General features: G+C 47.3%; 1 protein-coding gene across 1 annotated transcript; it reads left to right on the top strand.

Moving 5' to 3' along the window:
- Positions 1 to 11034: 11034 nt before the first annotated feature.
- On the top strand, positions 11035 to 16043 carry FGF22 (fibroblast growth factor 22). The gene is made up of 3 exons (XM_035120735.3): positions 11035 to 11441; positions 14704 to 14807; positions 15788 to 16043. Exons 1-3 carry the CDS (start codon positions 11174 to 11176, stop codon positions 15980 to 15982), a joined length of 567 nt encoding a protein of 188 aa, XP_034976626.3. The 5' UTR covers positions 11035 to 11173; the 3' UTR covers positions 15983 to 16043.

The raw sequence follows: 16043 nt of genomic DNA, 5'->3' as shown, positions 1-16043 counted from the left end.
AGGTGATGGGACCAGTGGTGATCTACACAGCTGTAAAAGAACAGATTTGAAAACGGCCAAAAAAAAAAAAGTTGTAAAGCTCACAATTGAAAATAAAACCGAGCTGCGATCTCGGCTCTGCAGCGCCGTCTGGTCCCACGGTGTTATAACCAGTTAAATATAAATATAAATAAGATCCCAGTCCTCATGGTTTCTGAATAAAGGGCTGGTCTCAAGCAGCAGTGTAGGATACAGAGCCAGAGTATGTCTGCACTGGCCGGCAGCTGCTCTCCAGGGTTTCAGCCGGGGGGGGGGGTGTCTCTCTCTACCAGCCCTACCTAGATATGCCCCTGGCGATCGAACCTGCCTTCTGTGTGCAAGGAAGAGCGTTTGCAGCAGAAATCGGAGCCGTGTGCCCCTTCTGCCAGTCTTACAAATATTATGCAGGTGTGTGGCAGAAGGAAAGAGAGTTTCCTGTTTGTTTGGCCGGGCATCTGCAGAGTCGGCAGAGGCTGACTTTGCCAAGTTATGTATCTAGGCTAGTTCCTCTCCCTCCCAGGAACGGTTAGGAATGATGTCAGGAAATGAATCAGGGATTTAAAAATGCAGGCATGCACAACAAAAAATGCAGGCATGCACAAAAATGCAGGCATGTGTAGTCAATGTACCTGTAATGGTTTTATTATTATGTTTTTATGGTGTTTTTTTTAAGATAAGGGTGCAGAAAAAGGGCAAATGAAATACTATAACACTCTCTGGATGAGGAAAGGCATTTTTGTGAGAAGAGTGTGTGTTTGTGTGAATTTTTTAATTTATATATACAGTGGGACCTCGACTTACAAATTTAATCCGTTCCGAATACACACTTGTAAGTCGAAAACTTCGTAAGTCGAGGAAACCACATCTAAAAATTCGTAAGTCGAGGAAACTGCATCTAGCCACAAACAGGTTTTCCGTTCGGATGTCGAAAAAATTGTAAGCGCGTGGCCACTTTTTCCGCTCGTAACTCGAAAACGTCGGATGTCGGGAAGCTCATAAGTCGAGGTCCCACTGTATAATAAGAAATATTATGAATAATGTAAGGGATGCGGTGGCGCTGTGGGTTAAACCACAGAGCCTAGGGCTTGCCGATCGGAAGGTCGGCAGTTCGAATCCCTGCAATGGGGTGAGCACCCGTTGCTCGGTCCCTGCTCCTGCCAACCTAGCAGTTTGAAAGCACATCAAGTGCAAGTAGCCAGAAGTGGCTTTGTCATGCTGGCCACATGACCCGGAAGCTGTACACTGGCTCCCTCACCCAGTAAAGCGAGATGAGCGCCGCAACCCCAGAGTCGTCCATGACTGGACCTAATGGTCAGGGGTCCCTTTACCTTTACCTTTATTATAAATAAATTAAAATGCTATACGTAAGAAAGAATATATCGTATATATTCTTTCTTTCTTTCTTTCTTTCTTATTTATTGCATTTTATTTTATTTATAATAACTTTTATTAAATTTTCTGTTTTACAATTTCAAACAAACATTCTGCAAACTTTAAAATACCAATGGCTTCCCTTCTCTTTCCATGGTTCATTTTACATATCTCACATCCCTGCACATTTTACAATGACTGTTCCAATTGATTTTCCGCTTTTACATCCGTCAATAATAATTTACCCTATGTTTAGCTATACACCGTTATTTTCCATAGACTCAACCAAAGTTTTCCAGTCTTCTTTCTTTATTGCATTTTACAGACCCTCCAAGTGTCCCTATATTCCAGGGACAGTCCCGGATTTACAGAAGCCATCCCGGTTTCGATCCTGGAATGTCCAGCTTTTCCTTAGGACGTCCCTATTTTCACTGGGGAAATGTTGGAGGGCATGGAATAGCACGTCCCTCTTTTCTCGGGAGAAATGTTTGAGGGGATGGAATAGGACATCCCTATTTTCACGGGAGAAATGTTGGAGGGGATGGAATGGGACATCCCTATTTTCACGGGAGAAATGTTGGAGGGGATGGAATAGGAGGTCCCTATTTTAATGGGAGAAACGGTGGAGAGGATGGAATAGGAGGTCCCTATTTTCACGGGAGAAACGGTGGAGGGGATGGAATAGGAGGTCCCTATTTTCACGGAGAAACGTTGGAGGGGATGGAATAGGACGTCCCTTTTTTCACGGGAGAAACGTTGGAGGGGATGGAATAGGACGTCCCTATTTTCACAGGAGAAACGTTGGAGGGGATGGAATAGGACGTCCCTTTTTTCACGGGAGAAACGTTGGAGGGGATGGAATAGGACGTCCCTATTTTCACAGGAGAAACGTTGGAGGGGATGGAATAGGACGTCTCTTTTTCACGGGAGAAATGTTGGAGGGGAGGAAGTTATCTGACCCCCGAGCCAAGGACCTAAGTATACGACCTTTAGGAGACTTCTGAAAGCAGCCTTGTATAGGGAAGTGCTTTAAAAGTTTAACTTTTTATTATTATTTTTATACATTGTAAGCCACCCAGAGTGGCTGGGGCAACCCAGTCAGATGGATGGGGTACAAAGAATAAAATTATGACGATGATGGAATCGGACGCCAACCCTAGCTGTTGCGAAACAGAAGCGCAGGTGTATCACATGCTTGTGGGGAACTCAAAAAACAGGTCAGAGACAAAACACCACAAGGAAACCCCAAACAGACGATGATATAACTCTTGCCACGCTTGTGCCAAGTACCTTGTCATTTTAAAGAAATGCCATCCGTCTGGTTGTTGGGATGGTGTTTCTCCCGAGGTAAGCAGGAATCAAAACACAAGGAGAGATGCTTCGAGGATGCTATGGATCCCATAGAACAGAGGCTCTCAACCTTTTCGGGTCCACAGCTCCCTTGACCAGCTCTTCTTAGGGGTCCTCTGGGCAGCCGCAGCTGCTGCCCCTGGTCTCGGAGCTGCCCCCCTCTGCCCCAAAGAGAGGTGCCTCTTCACACTGCCCCACAGGGGCCAGGGAAGCACCCCCTGGCCGGCCCCAGAGGCACCATTCGCCTGCAGTTAGGGCTGCTGCAACAAACAGCCATGCCAGCCTGTGGGAGGCAGAGATGCGAGAGGGCATCAGAGGAAGGAGGGAAGGAAAGAGGGACAGAGGCCAGGGTTGCCCGCAGCATCCCGGACCATCCCTCACAGCATCCCAGGGACGGACCACAACCAGGTCTGTCTTAAGCATATCCAGCGCTGTGATGCAAAGCTCCCTCCAGAGTACCTCCCCCCCTCGTTTCCCAGGGCTGGAGGAGGCGGGCAGTGGCTGGAGGACGGCTCCTCTGGCAGGAAAGAGGCGGCAGCTGGCCACGGTGCCTCCCGGCTCAGCTGGTCGCTTCGTGCCGCGGTGGCCACGGCAGACGGAGGCTCCGGGAGCGGCGCTGCTTTGGCACAGCATGGCGGAGGCGGGTGATGGTGGCGAGCCGATGCCGGGAAGCGCCGCGTCCAGCCTCCGCCTCTCCCCTGGCGCCTTCCAGAACTTGGCGCCCTGGTGCCCTGCGCCACTAGCCTCTATGGGTAAGACACCCCTGGCCACAACACTCTGGTTGAAAACCACTGCCCTAGAATCATAGAATGGTAGTTGGAAGGGATCCACCCCCAAGGAGCATCACGTTCAAGGCAGCAGCCGCAGCTCAAGATTCCTGACCAAAGCAGGTTATCCAACCTCCGTTTAAACACCTTCAGTGACCTGGAAACCTAAAAACACATCGCAGGTGGCATTGCACCTCCTTTGCAGGTGTGAAAAAGGTTTCCTTCTACATCACCTAATTTTTGGAGGGGTTGTGTGATAAACCTGGTCTGTGCGATCGCTTATGGTGGGATTGTAAATTGGTGGGAGATTTGGGGGGGTTTAATTTTGACAGGAATGCTCAATCCGATTAAAGGAACTTTTCTTTATTGTCCAAAGTCCCTTTTTTTTAAATGACATCAATGTTGCTATATTGTCAAAAGAACTGGTCTTCTATATGCCCTGGGCAGCTCAAATGATAATTGCAGATCAACGGGAAACAGCTCCAAATCTTAAGACTGGACTCTGGGTACCACTCAGTCTGGAATACAGTGGTACCTCGGGTTACGGACGCTTCAGGTTACAGACGCTTCAGGTTAGACTCCACTAACCCAGAAATAGCAACCCGGGTTAAGAACTTTGCTTCAGGATGAGACAGAAATTGTGCAGCAGCAGCAGCGGGAGGCCCCATTAGCTAAATGGTTAAGAACAGGTTCAGGTTAAGAATGGACCTAAAGGTAAAAGGTAAAGGGACCCCTAACCATTAGGTCCAGTCGTGACCGACTCTGGGGTTACGCGCTCATCTCGCATTATTGGCCGAGGGAGCCGGCGTACAGCTTCCAGGTCATTTGGCCAGCATGACAAAGCCGCTTCTGGCAAACCAGAGCAGCACATGGAAACGCCGTTTACCTTCCCGCTGGAGCGGTTCCTATTTATCTACTTGCATTTTGATGTGCTTTCGAACTGCTAGGTTGGTAGGAGCTGGAACCAAGCAATGGGAGCTCACCCCGTCACAGGGATTCAAACCGCCAACCTTATGATCAGCAAGCCCTAGGCTCAGTGGTTTAACCCACAGCACCACCCGTGTCCCTTACATTATTTATAATATTTTTTTATTATACAGTGGGACCTCGACCCACCTGGGTCCCTAATAAGAATGGACCTACAGAACGAATTAAGTTCTTAACCCGAGGTACCACTGTATAGCTTTATAACGGAGAAAACTACGCATAATTTGAGATTCTGACAAGGGCTATAACTTTTTTTATGATTTTGCTATCCTTTATTATACACAGGCAGCAGAAGCATCATTTTTAAATCGTTTTAAATGTGTCTCTCATCACAAGCTGGCAAATCAGGAACTAGAAATGATAATCAGATAACACTGACCATCTTTACTCAGACTTTATTTTAACCCATGTGCAACTGAATTCATTCCTATTTCATAGCTTTGTTCCGCTCCTTTTCATTTCCATCTTTCGTCCTAACTGCTCTGCTTTATAGCACATAATCAACAAATACATCAGTAAACCGTCTAATAAATTAACAAACCGTGCTTGGCCCTCTCTCCCTGCTGCTCGGGAAAATAATAATAATAATAAATTTTTATTTATACCCTGCCCTCCCCAGATAAAGCCGGGCACAGAGCGTCTAACACCAAAATATAAAACAACTGATTAGAATACAACTCAACAACAATAAACTTGTTGATGTCATCAGCCTCCAGAACCAAAAGAACGTGGCTATTTATGTGACATTCCTGCGGCGCTATTGCCTATACCTGCCCCAAATGTTTGCAAAGGAAAGCAGGGAAGGAGGAAGTTCTCGCCGTTTTGAGAGCAAATGGGTTCGGCGTGGCCTCAAATGACGCAGGAGACTGGAACAGCCGCATTCCCCGCAGGCCGGGGTTCTCGGGAAAGAGAATTTGGGTCATTGCCGAGCTTGGAGGAGCTAGAAAAATGCAACCTGTGCTGTTGATAATAAAGATACTGCAACTTGTACAGCACGTTGGCGACCAATATTCACACAGTTGTTCGGAAATAATTGTACACCATTTATCAAATTTGTGAGAAAGAGACAATTACTTTTACAAAGTGCCATGAAAACTTACAAAGTACCTACAATAAAGTGAACTTGCAGTATCAGATTTTACTAGTAAAATAAAAAAATTCCTTCAGTAGCACCTTAAAGACCAACTAAGTTTTTATTTTGGTATGAGCTTTCGTGTGCATGCACACTTCTTCAGATACCTGAAGAAGTATCTGAAGAAGTGTGCATGCACACGAAAGCTCATACCAAAATAAAAACTTAGTTGGTCTTTAAGGTGCTACTGAAGGAATTTTTTTATTTTACTTCGATCCAGACCAACACGGCTACCTACCTGTAACCAGATTTTACTAGGTTCTTAGAAACTCTTGACTCAATTTTTTGGTTTTTTCTTGTTTTTTCAATAAGATCAAGAAGATTCAATAAAGAGGTAAGTTCAGGGTCGTTCCCGGTAGCTGTGAGGTGCTGATGAACCAGCGTATGAAGTTATAAAGAAGACCGGGTGCCAGCGTTGTATCCCCGTTTCGCCCTAGCAGTCCACGCAGGAGAGAGACTGCTGTTTCGCCCCCGGTGGGGCCGATTTGTTGGGGTTGGCAGATAGCACACTCCCTGAGCACAGCTTTCTGGGCTTCTTCAGTAGTCTAGTCTCGAGCCATTGATGCGTCTACTAGTGATAAATATAATTGAAGATACAATTCCTTGGCTTAAGCATAAAAGACTGAATAGCTAAGCTATTCAGTCTTTTGAGTTTAGAGGAGCAGCAAAAACTGTCAGTGGAATGGCCCTACACTGCAGGTGTGTCGCTAGCCCTCCTTCTCAGACCCAGGGCCGGATTTAGGTTCGATAAGGCCCTTAGCTGGATATGGAACAACTGATTGGTTCAAAATTGGGAAAGGAGTACGACAAGGTTGTATATTGTCTCCCTGCTTATTTAACTTATATGCAGAATTCATCATGCGAAAGGCTGGACTAGATGAATCCCAAGCCGGAATTAAGATTGCCGGAAGAAATATCAACAACCTCAGATATGCAGATGACACAACCTTGATGGCAGAAAGCGAGGAGGAATTAAAGAACCTTTTAATGAGGGTGAAAGAGGAGAGCGCAAAATATGGTCTGAAGCTCAACATCAAAAAAACCAAGATCATGGCCACTGGTCCCATCACCTCCTGGCAAATAGAAGGGGAAGAAATGGAGGCAGTGAGAGATTTTACCTTCTTGGGCTCCTTGATCACTGCAGATGGTGACAGCAGTCACGAAATTAAAAGATGCCTGCTTCTTGGGAGAAAAGCAATGACAAACCTAGACAGCATCTTAAAAAGCAGAGACATCACCTTGCCGACAAAGGTCCGTATAGTTAAAGCTATGGTTTTCCCAGTAGTGATGTATGGAAGTGAGAGCTGGACCATAAAGAAGGCTGATCGCCGAAGAATTGATGCTTTTGAATTATGGTGCTGGAGGAGACTCTTGAGAGTCCCATGGACTGCTAGAAGATCAAACCTATCCATTCTGAAGGAAATCAGCCCTGAGTGCTCCCTGGAAGGACAGATCGTGAAGCTGAGGCTCCAATACTTTGGCCACCTCATGAGAAGAGAAGACTCCCTGGAAAAGACCCTGATGTTGGGAAAGATTGAGGGCACTAGGAGAAGGGGATGTCAGAGGACAAGATGGTTGGACAGTGTTCTCGAAGCTACGAACATGAGTTTGACCAAACTGCGGGAGGCAGTGCAAGACAGGAGTGCCTGGGCGTGCTCTGGTCCATGGGGTCACGAAGAGTCGGACACGACTAAACGACTAAACAACAACAAGGCCCTTAGCTACTGAAGGTAATCGGACCCTTTAGATGCCTATTAGGTCCATAGAAGCATAGAATCATAGAGTTGGAAGAGACCACAAGGGCCATCCAGTCCAACCCCCTGCCAAGCAGGAAACACCATCAAAGCATTCCTGACATATGCCTGTCAAGCATGTTTTCTTTTTATCTTATACTGTATTGCTATTTATCTTATATTTTGCAAATGTACATGCAGTTTTTTTTCTTCAAATTTTTTTGCCCCCCCCAAGAGAGTGGGGCCCTAAGCTATAGCTTGTTTAATTTATACGTAAATCTGGCACTGGTCAGACTCCCCTGCAGGGCAGGCGAAAGGCCACATATCTTCCCAGCTCCTGCTGTTAGAAACAACCTGCCTTTCACTCCCCTGAAATTTGATCGAGCACAGGTAACTCATAAACTGAGGGATTAGATCAATGGGAACATCTCTGAGTGCTTGAATTTCCTTTCCAAAGTCCAGGAAGCAAGGAATACCCACTTATCACTAATATACAGCAGTCTATTAGATCACGGAGCACTTTGGTTTAGACCGGGTGTGTGTGTGTGTGATTTCCTTCGTTCGAGGGCCACATTTCTTTTGGACAACCTTTCAGGGGTGGCGTGTCTGGGGTGGGCAGAGCCAGAGGCAAAAGTGGCTCTGCAGGATTGCCATATGTCCTCTTTTCCCAGGCCATGTCCTCTTTTTCAGGATTAACATCTCTGTCTGGGCGGATTTTTAAAATTTGGCAAAATGTCCAGGTTTTTGTTTGTTTGGCTGTTTTGCTTATGGTAACCCCAAGAAAACTTTCCTAGTGCATTCGACTCAGATCTAAGGCACCCGGCTAAGCTGGTCTGCAGCAGAGAATCTCAACAGAGAAGCATCTTCAACCAGTTACCAGCTCCATCCTGGCGAAATCCCTTCTCTTGCGGCTGAACTCAAAGGACGCTGTCTCAGCTACAAGATCTTGGAGAAGGAGGCTGGGAGGGCAAGAGTTAACACCCCCCCTGCCCTTCAGGCGAGTCCATATGTACGTGTGAAACAGTTTAATCAATTGTTCTGTGCACAGTGATGCTCACAAAGAGGTGAACGGGAGCCCAAATACAGTGGCACCTTGGTTCTCAAACGCCTTGGTCCTCAAACAACTTGGAACCCAAACACGGCAAATCCGGAAGCAAGTGTTCCAGTTTGCGAACTTTTTTCGGAAGCCGAAGGTGCTCCATGCTGAGTGTTATTCTTCCATTTTGAGTGCCATACTTTTGTTTTGAGTGTTTTGAGTTCTGTCATGTTTTTGCTATTTATTTTGCGTTTCTGTTTTTGCGGCTCTTTTTTGTTTTGTTTTTGTGACTGTGTAGAACTCAGTCCAGCTACTGTGTTGGTGCTGACCTTTAAAGCCCTAAACGGCCTCAGTCCAGTAGACTTGAAGGAGCGTCTCCAACCCCATCGTTCAGCCCAGACACTGAGATCCAGCGCCGAGGGCCTTCTGGCGGTTCCCTCCCTGCGAGAAGCCAAGTTACAGGGAACCAGGCAAGAGGGCCTTCTCGGTAGTGGCACCCGCCCTGTGGAACACCCTCCCACCAGATGTCAAAGAGAAAAATAACTACCAGGCTCCTGTTTAGAGAAGCTTTTAATGTTTAATAAATGATTGTGCTATGGCGTGCTATGGTCCATGGGGTCACGAAGAGTCGGACACGACTAAACGACTAAACAACAACAAATTATTGTATTTTAATATTTCTGTTAGAAGCCAGCCAGATGGGCGGGGTATAAATAAATTATTATTATTATTATTATTATTATTATTATTACTACTACTACTACTACTACTACTACTACTACTACTACTACTGATGGATTGTGTGACTGCAATACACCGTTTACTGCTTTCGTTTTATGGATCGATGGTCTCGTTAGATAGTAAAATTCATGTTCAGTTGCTGGAACGGATCAATCCGTTTTGCATTACTTTCTACGGGAAAGAAGCACACCTTGGTTTCGGAATGCTTTGGTTTTGGAACGGATTTCCAGAACGGATTAAGTTTGCGAACCAAGGTACCACTGTATTTTTATGTGGCAAGGGAGCTTGAACATTTGAAGTTGAGCAATAACAGGGTGAAAAGGAGAACCTGTGAGGCCAGGAGCTGATTGGAGGGCCGGAGGTCTAAAATTCCCAAGTCTTGGTCAACTTAACTAGGCCTCTTGCCATGTGCAGAAGGAACACACTGAACTCTCCAAATGCTTCGCAGAATCATAGAATTGTAGGGTCATCCTGTCCAACCCCCCTGCAATGCAGGAAACTCAGCTATTTTCACTAAAATGTTTGTTTTTAGTCGCATCCCCCTCCCCCCAACCTGTTTGGTCACCGTCATTTGCTCAAAGAGCTATGCTGAAAATTTCAGCCGTGCGAATTTTGTAGCATGGCCGTGTTTCATTGACTCATAGAACTTTGGAGTTGAAATGGACCTCCAAAAGTCATCTAGATCAACCCCAGTGTGACGCAGGGATCACAGCGGAAGAATCCCCAACAGACGGACATCCAACCTCTGATAAAAAAATCTCCAACGAAGGAGAATCCGCTTACCTTCCGACAAAGTCTGTTCCGCCGTCAAACGGCTTTGACCGTCATAAATTTATTCCTACCGTTTAGCTGGCGTCTCCCCCCCCCCCATGGCCTTTGAATCCATCTGTTCTGGTCCTCCCCTCTGGAGCAGTAGAAAGCAAGGAATGCAGTTGCAATTGAAATTATTAAAAAAAACCAAACCATTGCAAATCATGTTTATTATCAAAATGTACAAAATTTTCAGCTGTAAGGAGCAAATCCACATTGCATTTTCAGCTGAATTTGAGGGAAGCAAAGTGTCTGTTGTGTTGAGCTGTTTCAATGGCTTTGGTTTGATTTTGCTAATAATAATAATGATAATGATAATGATAATAATAATAATAATAATAATAATATTTTTACCCTGCCCATCTGGCTGGGTTTCCCTAGCCACTCTGGGCGGCTTCCAACAAAACATTTAAAATACAAACATGCAAACCGCTGAAAGTCTGTACCTTTTGATAATGATCCTGGTTTGAAATGGGGCTTGAATCATTTTGATTGCAACTGCATATATATATGCCTATTTATTTTGCATGTGTGCGTGTGTGTGTCAGTCTCACCGAACCAAAACAGGATGGGATTTGCAAAGCGCCGTCCGTCCGGTGCCAAAGGCACAGAATATCTGGCCGACTCAAAAACAGATTTATGAATGGGGAATAAAATTCCACCCACAGCCACACCTTAGCTCCGTCTCAAAGGTTCGGTGATTGGCTGTCGGGGGGCAGGCACAGCCAATGCGGTGCTTCCCGGTCGGAAGGAGGGAAGGCACAGCTCGAACTCTTGTCAATGGGAGAGCTGCTTGGGTTCATGCGAGGCTGGCACGCGCCTCTCTCTCCCGTCACAGCTAGATTCTCCCGGACCTTTGGCAAAGCGAGAATAAACAGAAAGAGGAGCGGCGAGCTTCCGAGCTGGGGATTCTGGAAGGCACGGCAAGGTGCTAGACCTCAAGGTAACCATTGCCAGCTCAGAGCTTTAGATCTGCTGCCGTCCCCTGCCAGATCCTCTGATTGAGACCGGTGAAATAATAGCAGAATCACAGAACTGTGGAGTTGGAAGGAGGGATCTCCCAGTATCATCTAGTCCATCCCCCTACGAGTGGCATGACGTTGTTCGCATGTTGACCGTGCCCAACCGTGGCCCATGGGACCTCGGGCCTCGCCGCTGAATCCTCACCAGGCAGCCTTTTGAAGCCACATGGTCGCCCTCGCCCGAGAGCCGGGCGAAATTTTGTGGCATGGGTCACCAGGGCCCACCGATTGCCCACGTCACCTGGTGCTGCTTGCTCCTCATTTGGCTCGCGAACTCTGCCCTGGGGCACGGAGACACAGCTTTGCAGCCACACGGCGAATATTGGCGGCTGAGGGGGGGCAGGCCGGCCCGCAGCTACCCCCACCTGCAGGGCGACGTGCGGCGGAGGAGACTCTACTCTTTCACACATTACTTCCTGCGCATCGGCAGGGACGGCAAAGTCGACGGCACGCATCGGATCGAGTGTCCGGACAGTAAGTCTCGCTTGCGCTTGATGCTTTCAAACAAGATTGAAAGCAAGCTTCTAGTCCTCACTGAGTTAAAACAGAAAAGTGAGCCAGTGTCCCCATCAAAGCAAGCCTTGGGAGGAAAGAGTTGGGGAGCTCCCGAACCTTTAGGGCACGTTTGGGGGAAACTGGTGTTCCAGATTTTGCCTGCCTGTCATCCTCCCTGGGAGCTGTAGTTCAGCAGTGCCCGGAGGACTAGAGGTTGCCCACACCAGCTTTAGGACAGTAGACTCTTAATTTCAGATGCAGCGATGCTTCTGAATCGTGGTTCCTGAAACCAAAGGAGGGGAAGAGTGCTCTTGTGTTCGAATCCTGCCGGCAGGTTTCCCGCTTTGAGAACAGGGTCCTGGGCTAGTTGATTCTGATGTTCCTCACTGGTGAAGCAAAGCTACCATCCTAACCTAATGGACTAAGCTCCTTTGGGGTTCAATGGTGCTGTCCTCTGAGTCAACACGGTTAGCAAATGCACTCTGAACGGGCGAAACTTCGAGTTGGAAAATCAGTGTAGTGTCAGTTTTTACGGATAAGGAATTTGCACAAGTCCTGGCGGTTCTGCAGAAACACGTGACCGATTACTCAGTGTTTGTTTGTTTGTTTTTTAAAAAATGCATTCTGTATGACCTCAGAGGTCCTCTCATCACAACGACTGAGTTTTCTCATGCTTCGGAGAGAGCACAGAATCCAAAACTGGGTTGGGGAACAGACTTAAGCTCCAAGTTGTAGGTCAAAACTCTCAGCCCCACTGCAGTTCCCAAGGGCCTGGGCTGTTGTGATTAAACCCCAGTTGTTCTGTAGTATTCCTGGCCCATTTGTCTGCAATTGCCGCTAGGGCTAGCTATCAATATATTGTCCGAAACTGGCTTGAGGTCCCTATTGTGATATTGGTTCCATCATTTCTGACCGGGCAATATATTGCAAATCATTATACGTGTGTGCAAAAGATCACGATGCGGGGAAAACCGTGAAGTCAGCCAATGCCTCTACGAAACCCCATCCTTATTCCAGACGTTGTGATATATCGGTATATAGCAGTGTTCAGCCAGTGATAGATCACGAATCTGAAAACCGGATTATCGCCCAGCCCCAATCACAACCGGTGGCTTCTCTGCCACGAGAAATAAATGCAAAGCAGGGGGATTTTATTTTTTAAATTGCATTTATTCCCCACCTTTTCCCGTAAGGAGCTCAAGGCAACATGCTTGACCCCCCCCCACTTCTCATTTCACCCCCAAAACAACCCTGTGAGGTAGGTCAGGCTGAGAGAGACAGTGGACAGCCCACGGTCACCCAGCGAGCTTCACAGGCAAGTGGGAATTTGAACCCAGGTCCTTTCCCAACTCTCTTAACCACTACACCACGCTGCCTCTCCGAAAAGCATCCCTCACTAGTGTTCACCTGCAAGAATCTGCGTGCATTTTTAGAGGGTTAATAAATCTTTCTCTTTTGTCGATTGCCTACAAGATGACGATGCTTTAAGGAAGGACAACACTGCCACAGTCATTAATGACAACTTTGCAACAATGCATAATCACCGACGACAACAACTTTGCAGCAATAATAACATCCTCCTAAAGCTGTCCTCAGAGCAGACCCACTGAAATTGGGGCTACTAATTCCGCTGAGCCTCACTCAAGAGTTGATGTCGGGAGCGAGCCGGCACAAAATCACACCGTTCCAAGTCGGAGTTAACTCTTTATTTGCAAGAACACAATCTGCACAGGCTTGGCTGTCAGGCCTAGTGAGCGCAGAAGCTTATCCGCGGGAGGTCTGGATTAGATGCCGAGACTGAAATTCCCTGCCTTCCCACAGCCGTCTTAAGTCCCCTCCTCTCCAGGGTCGGAGCCTTCTTCCCTTGGGGGTCCCCCCCCCCACAGCTGGTTCTTTCCCCCATTCCTCTTGCATCCAACCAGTCTGTGACAGTCGGACTTTGCTGGATTCAAACCCATAATAATCAATAATAAGAACTTTGTAATTACAGTCGTAGGGACGCAGATGGCGCTGTGGTCTAAACCACAGAGCCTAGGGCTTGCCAATCAGAAGGTCGGTGGTTCGAATCCCCTTGACGGAGTGAGCTCCCGTTGCTCGGTCCCTGCTCCTGCCCACCTAGCAGTTAGAAAGCACGTCAAAGTGCAAATAAATAATCATGCTGGCGACAGGAACTGGAAGCTGTCTGCGGACAAACGCCGGCTCCCTCGGCCTATAGAGCGAGATGAGCGCACAACCCCAGAGTCGTCCGTGACTGGACTTAACAGTCAGGGGTCCCTTTACCTTTATTAACAGTCGTACCCCGGAAGTCAAATGGAATCCGTTCTGGAAGTCCGTTCGACCTTCGAAACATTCAGAAACCAAGGTGCGGCCTCAGATTGGCTGCAGGAAGCTCCTGCAGCCAATCGGAAGCTGCGCTGGACGTTTGCCGTCCAAAAATAGTTCGCAAACTGGAACATTCAACTCTGGGTTTCAGCGTTCGGGAGCCAGAACGTTCGACCCACAAGATGTTCGGGATCCAAGGTACAACTGTATTAATATTTTTGCTCTTTTTCCTGGGCAGTCCCCCGTGTTATTATAATCTCCTCTGGGCAGGAGGAGTCTGGGCAGTTTGTCCCTAAAACTTTTCATGCCATGGGCACTATCCTCTCCAGGGTAGGGAGAAATCCAGTTTGTTAACCATTTAATGATGAATCTGTTAAATTTGCACTTTCTGAAACTTATCTGACTGAGAACTGAAACACAGCGATCCTTCAAAATTCACTTTTCAGAATTTTGCGATGCAGTTCTCCAGCCCCCCCACTCAATGCATTAATAATAATAATGATAATAATAATAAATGTATTATTTATACCCCATCCATCTAGCTGGGTTTCCCCTGCCACTTTATTTGTGTCCACAAAAAGGAATATCATCAGCATTGTGTTGGGTTAAACTGCTTGCCAGAATATGCCCATTAGGTAAAACTACAAACAACAACAAAAAGTGTTTTCATTGGGATTAATTCAAACCAAAATGCCGAAGGATTTCCGCGAGGATATTTTAAAAATAAAACCACAGATTGCTGCAGACGTTTGGAGAGCTGAACCGAAGAAAAGTTAGGAACAGAGATAATAACAGCTCCCTGGCCTACCTCGTAGGGTTGTCGTAAAGGGGTTTTAAGTGCAATTTAAAGTGCAAATTAAGTGCAATTTTTTTAAAAAAAAACGGAAATAAATTAAGGGCCTTCTCCCATCTCTTCCAGATATCGTGGAGATCCGATCTGTGCGTCCGGGCATAGTGGCTATCCGATCAGTCCACAGTGGGTTCTACTTAGCAATGAACAGAAGGGGGAAACTCTTCGGCACGGTAAATATGCACAGCGGCGTCTCCTGCAAAACTGCGCCCTCCTGTCAATCGGCTGCTGTCGCCCTGATGGGCAGGCGACACCAGTTGATGCGATGGGGCAGAGTCCTCCCCCCCATCCCCAATGGGTCAACAGGGGGCACCCATGTATTAAGTCCCTTGATGGCGGATGATCAGTAGCTGATTTGCCCTGCTCACCTGTCATAGTTGGGATTAGAGGGGGAGATTAGAGATCTGTCCCGCTGTACCAAAAGGTTTCCCCAAAGACTGGCAGGCTCTGGGGCAGAGATTGAACCCGGTAAGCTTTTGCATGCTCAGCCATTGACGACTCACAGCCCTTCCCCGGGAATTCGGGCGCGTTACCTAAACCGGAAGCGAGACGCTAGTCCTCATGGTTCTGTTTCGAGGCCGGTTCTGCTTTCTGCTAAATGAGATGGAAGCATTGTGCAGCTCTCCGGGGGGACGACGACGACATTCCCAGCCCAGATGTCAGGGATTGAAACCGGGGGGGGGGGGCCCTCTTCTGCATGAAAGCAGTGCCGGATTTACGTATAAACTAAACAAGCTAAAACTTAGAACCCCACTCTCTTGGGGCCCCCCCAAAAAAACTGAAAGGGAAAAACAACAACTGGATGTACGTTTCCAAAATATAAGATAACAAACAAATAGAAGAAAACCTACATACAGCAACAGTGTTTTGTGTTGTGTAGGCTCCTATTTGTTATGTGCAAATGGCTTGAGATACCTATTAGGTCCATAAAGCGCCAAATAGCATATATTCAACACAAAAAACTGCGGCAATTTGTTGCAGACAAAGGACAGCGGGACCTATAAAGGGCCCTATTACCTTCAGGAGCTTAGGGCCTCATCAAACCTAAATCCGGCCCTGCTTGCAAAGGTAGGTGTCCTAACGTCCGAGCTGCGGCCGTTTTCCCTCGCCGCCGGGCCGAAACCAAACCTCCGTCCTCCTTTTCTCTCTGCAGAAAGCATACGCCCCCAGCTGCAACTTCGAGGAGCGGATTGAGGAGAACGGCTACAACACTTACGCTTCCTTGCTCTGGCGCCATGAGGGGCGTCCCATGTTCCTCTCTCTCAACAGCAAGGGCGTTCCGCAAAAGGGGCCCAAGACCCGGAGACAGCGCCTCTCCACACACTTTCTGCCCATGCTGGTCTCCTGACGGAGAGGGGCCAACACACCACAGACTCGTATTTCTTATCAAATGCCTTCTTATATTGAGT

This window comes from Zootoca vivipara, chromosome 6 (genome assembly GCF_965207765.1).
Source record: "Zootoca vivipara chromosome 6, rZooViv2.hap1.1, whole genome shotgun sequence".
NCBI classification, from domain to species: domain Eukaryota; kingdom Metazoa; phylum Chordata; class Lepidosauria; order Squamata; family Lacertidae; genus Zootoca; species Zootoca vivipara.
This window is presented reverse-complemented; position numbering and strand designations above follow the sequence as displayed.

Coding starts and splice junctions, on each gene's coding strand:
- FGF22 (XM_035120735.3), top strand. CDS start 11,174: ATGGGTCACCAGGGCCCACCGATTGCCCACGTCACCTGGTGCTGCTTG. Junction 11,442..14,703: donor TCGGATCGAGTGTCCGGACA/GTAAGTCTCGCT, acceptor CATCTCTTCCAG/ATATCGTGGAGATCCGATCT. Junction 14,808..15,787: donor GGGGGAAACTCTTCGGCACG/GTAAATATGCAC, acceptor TTCTCTCTGCAG/AAAGCATACGCCCCCAGCTG.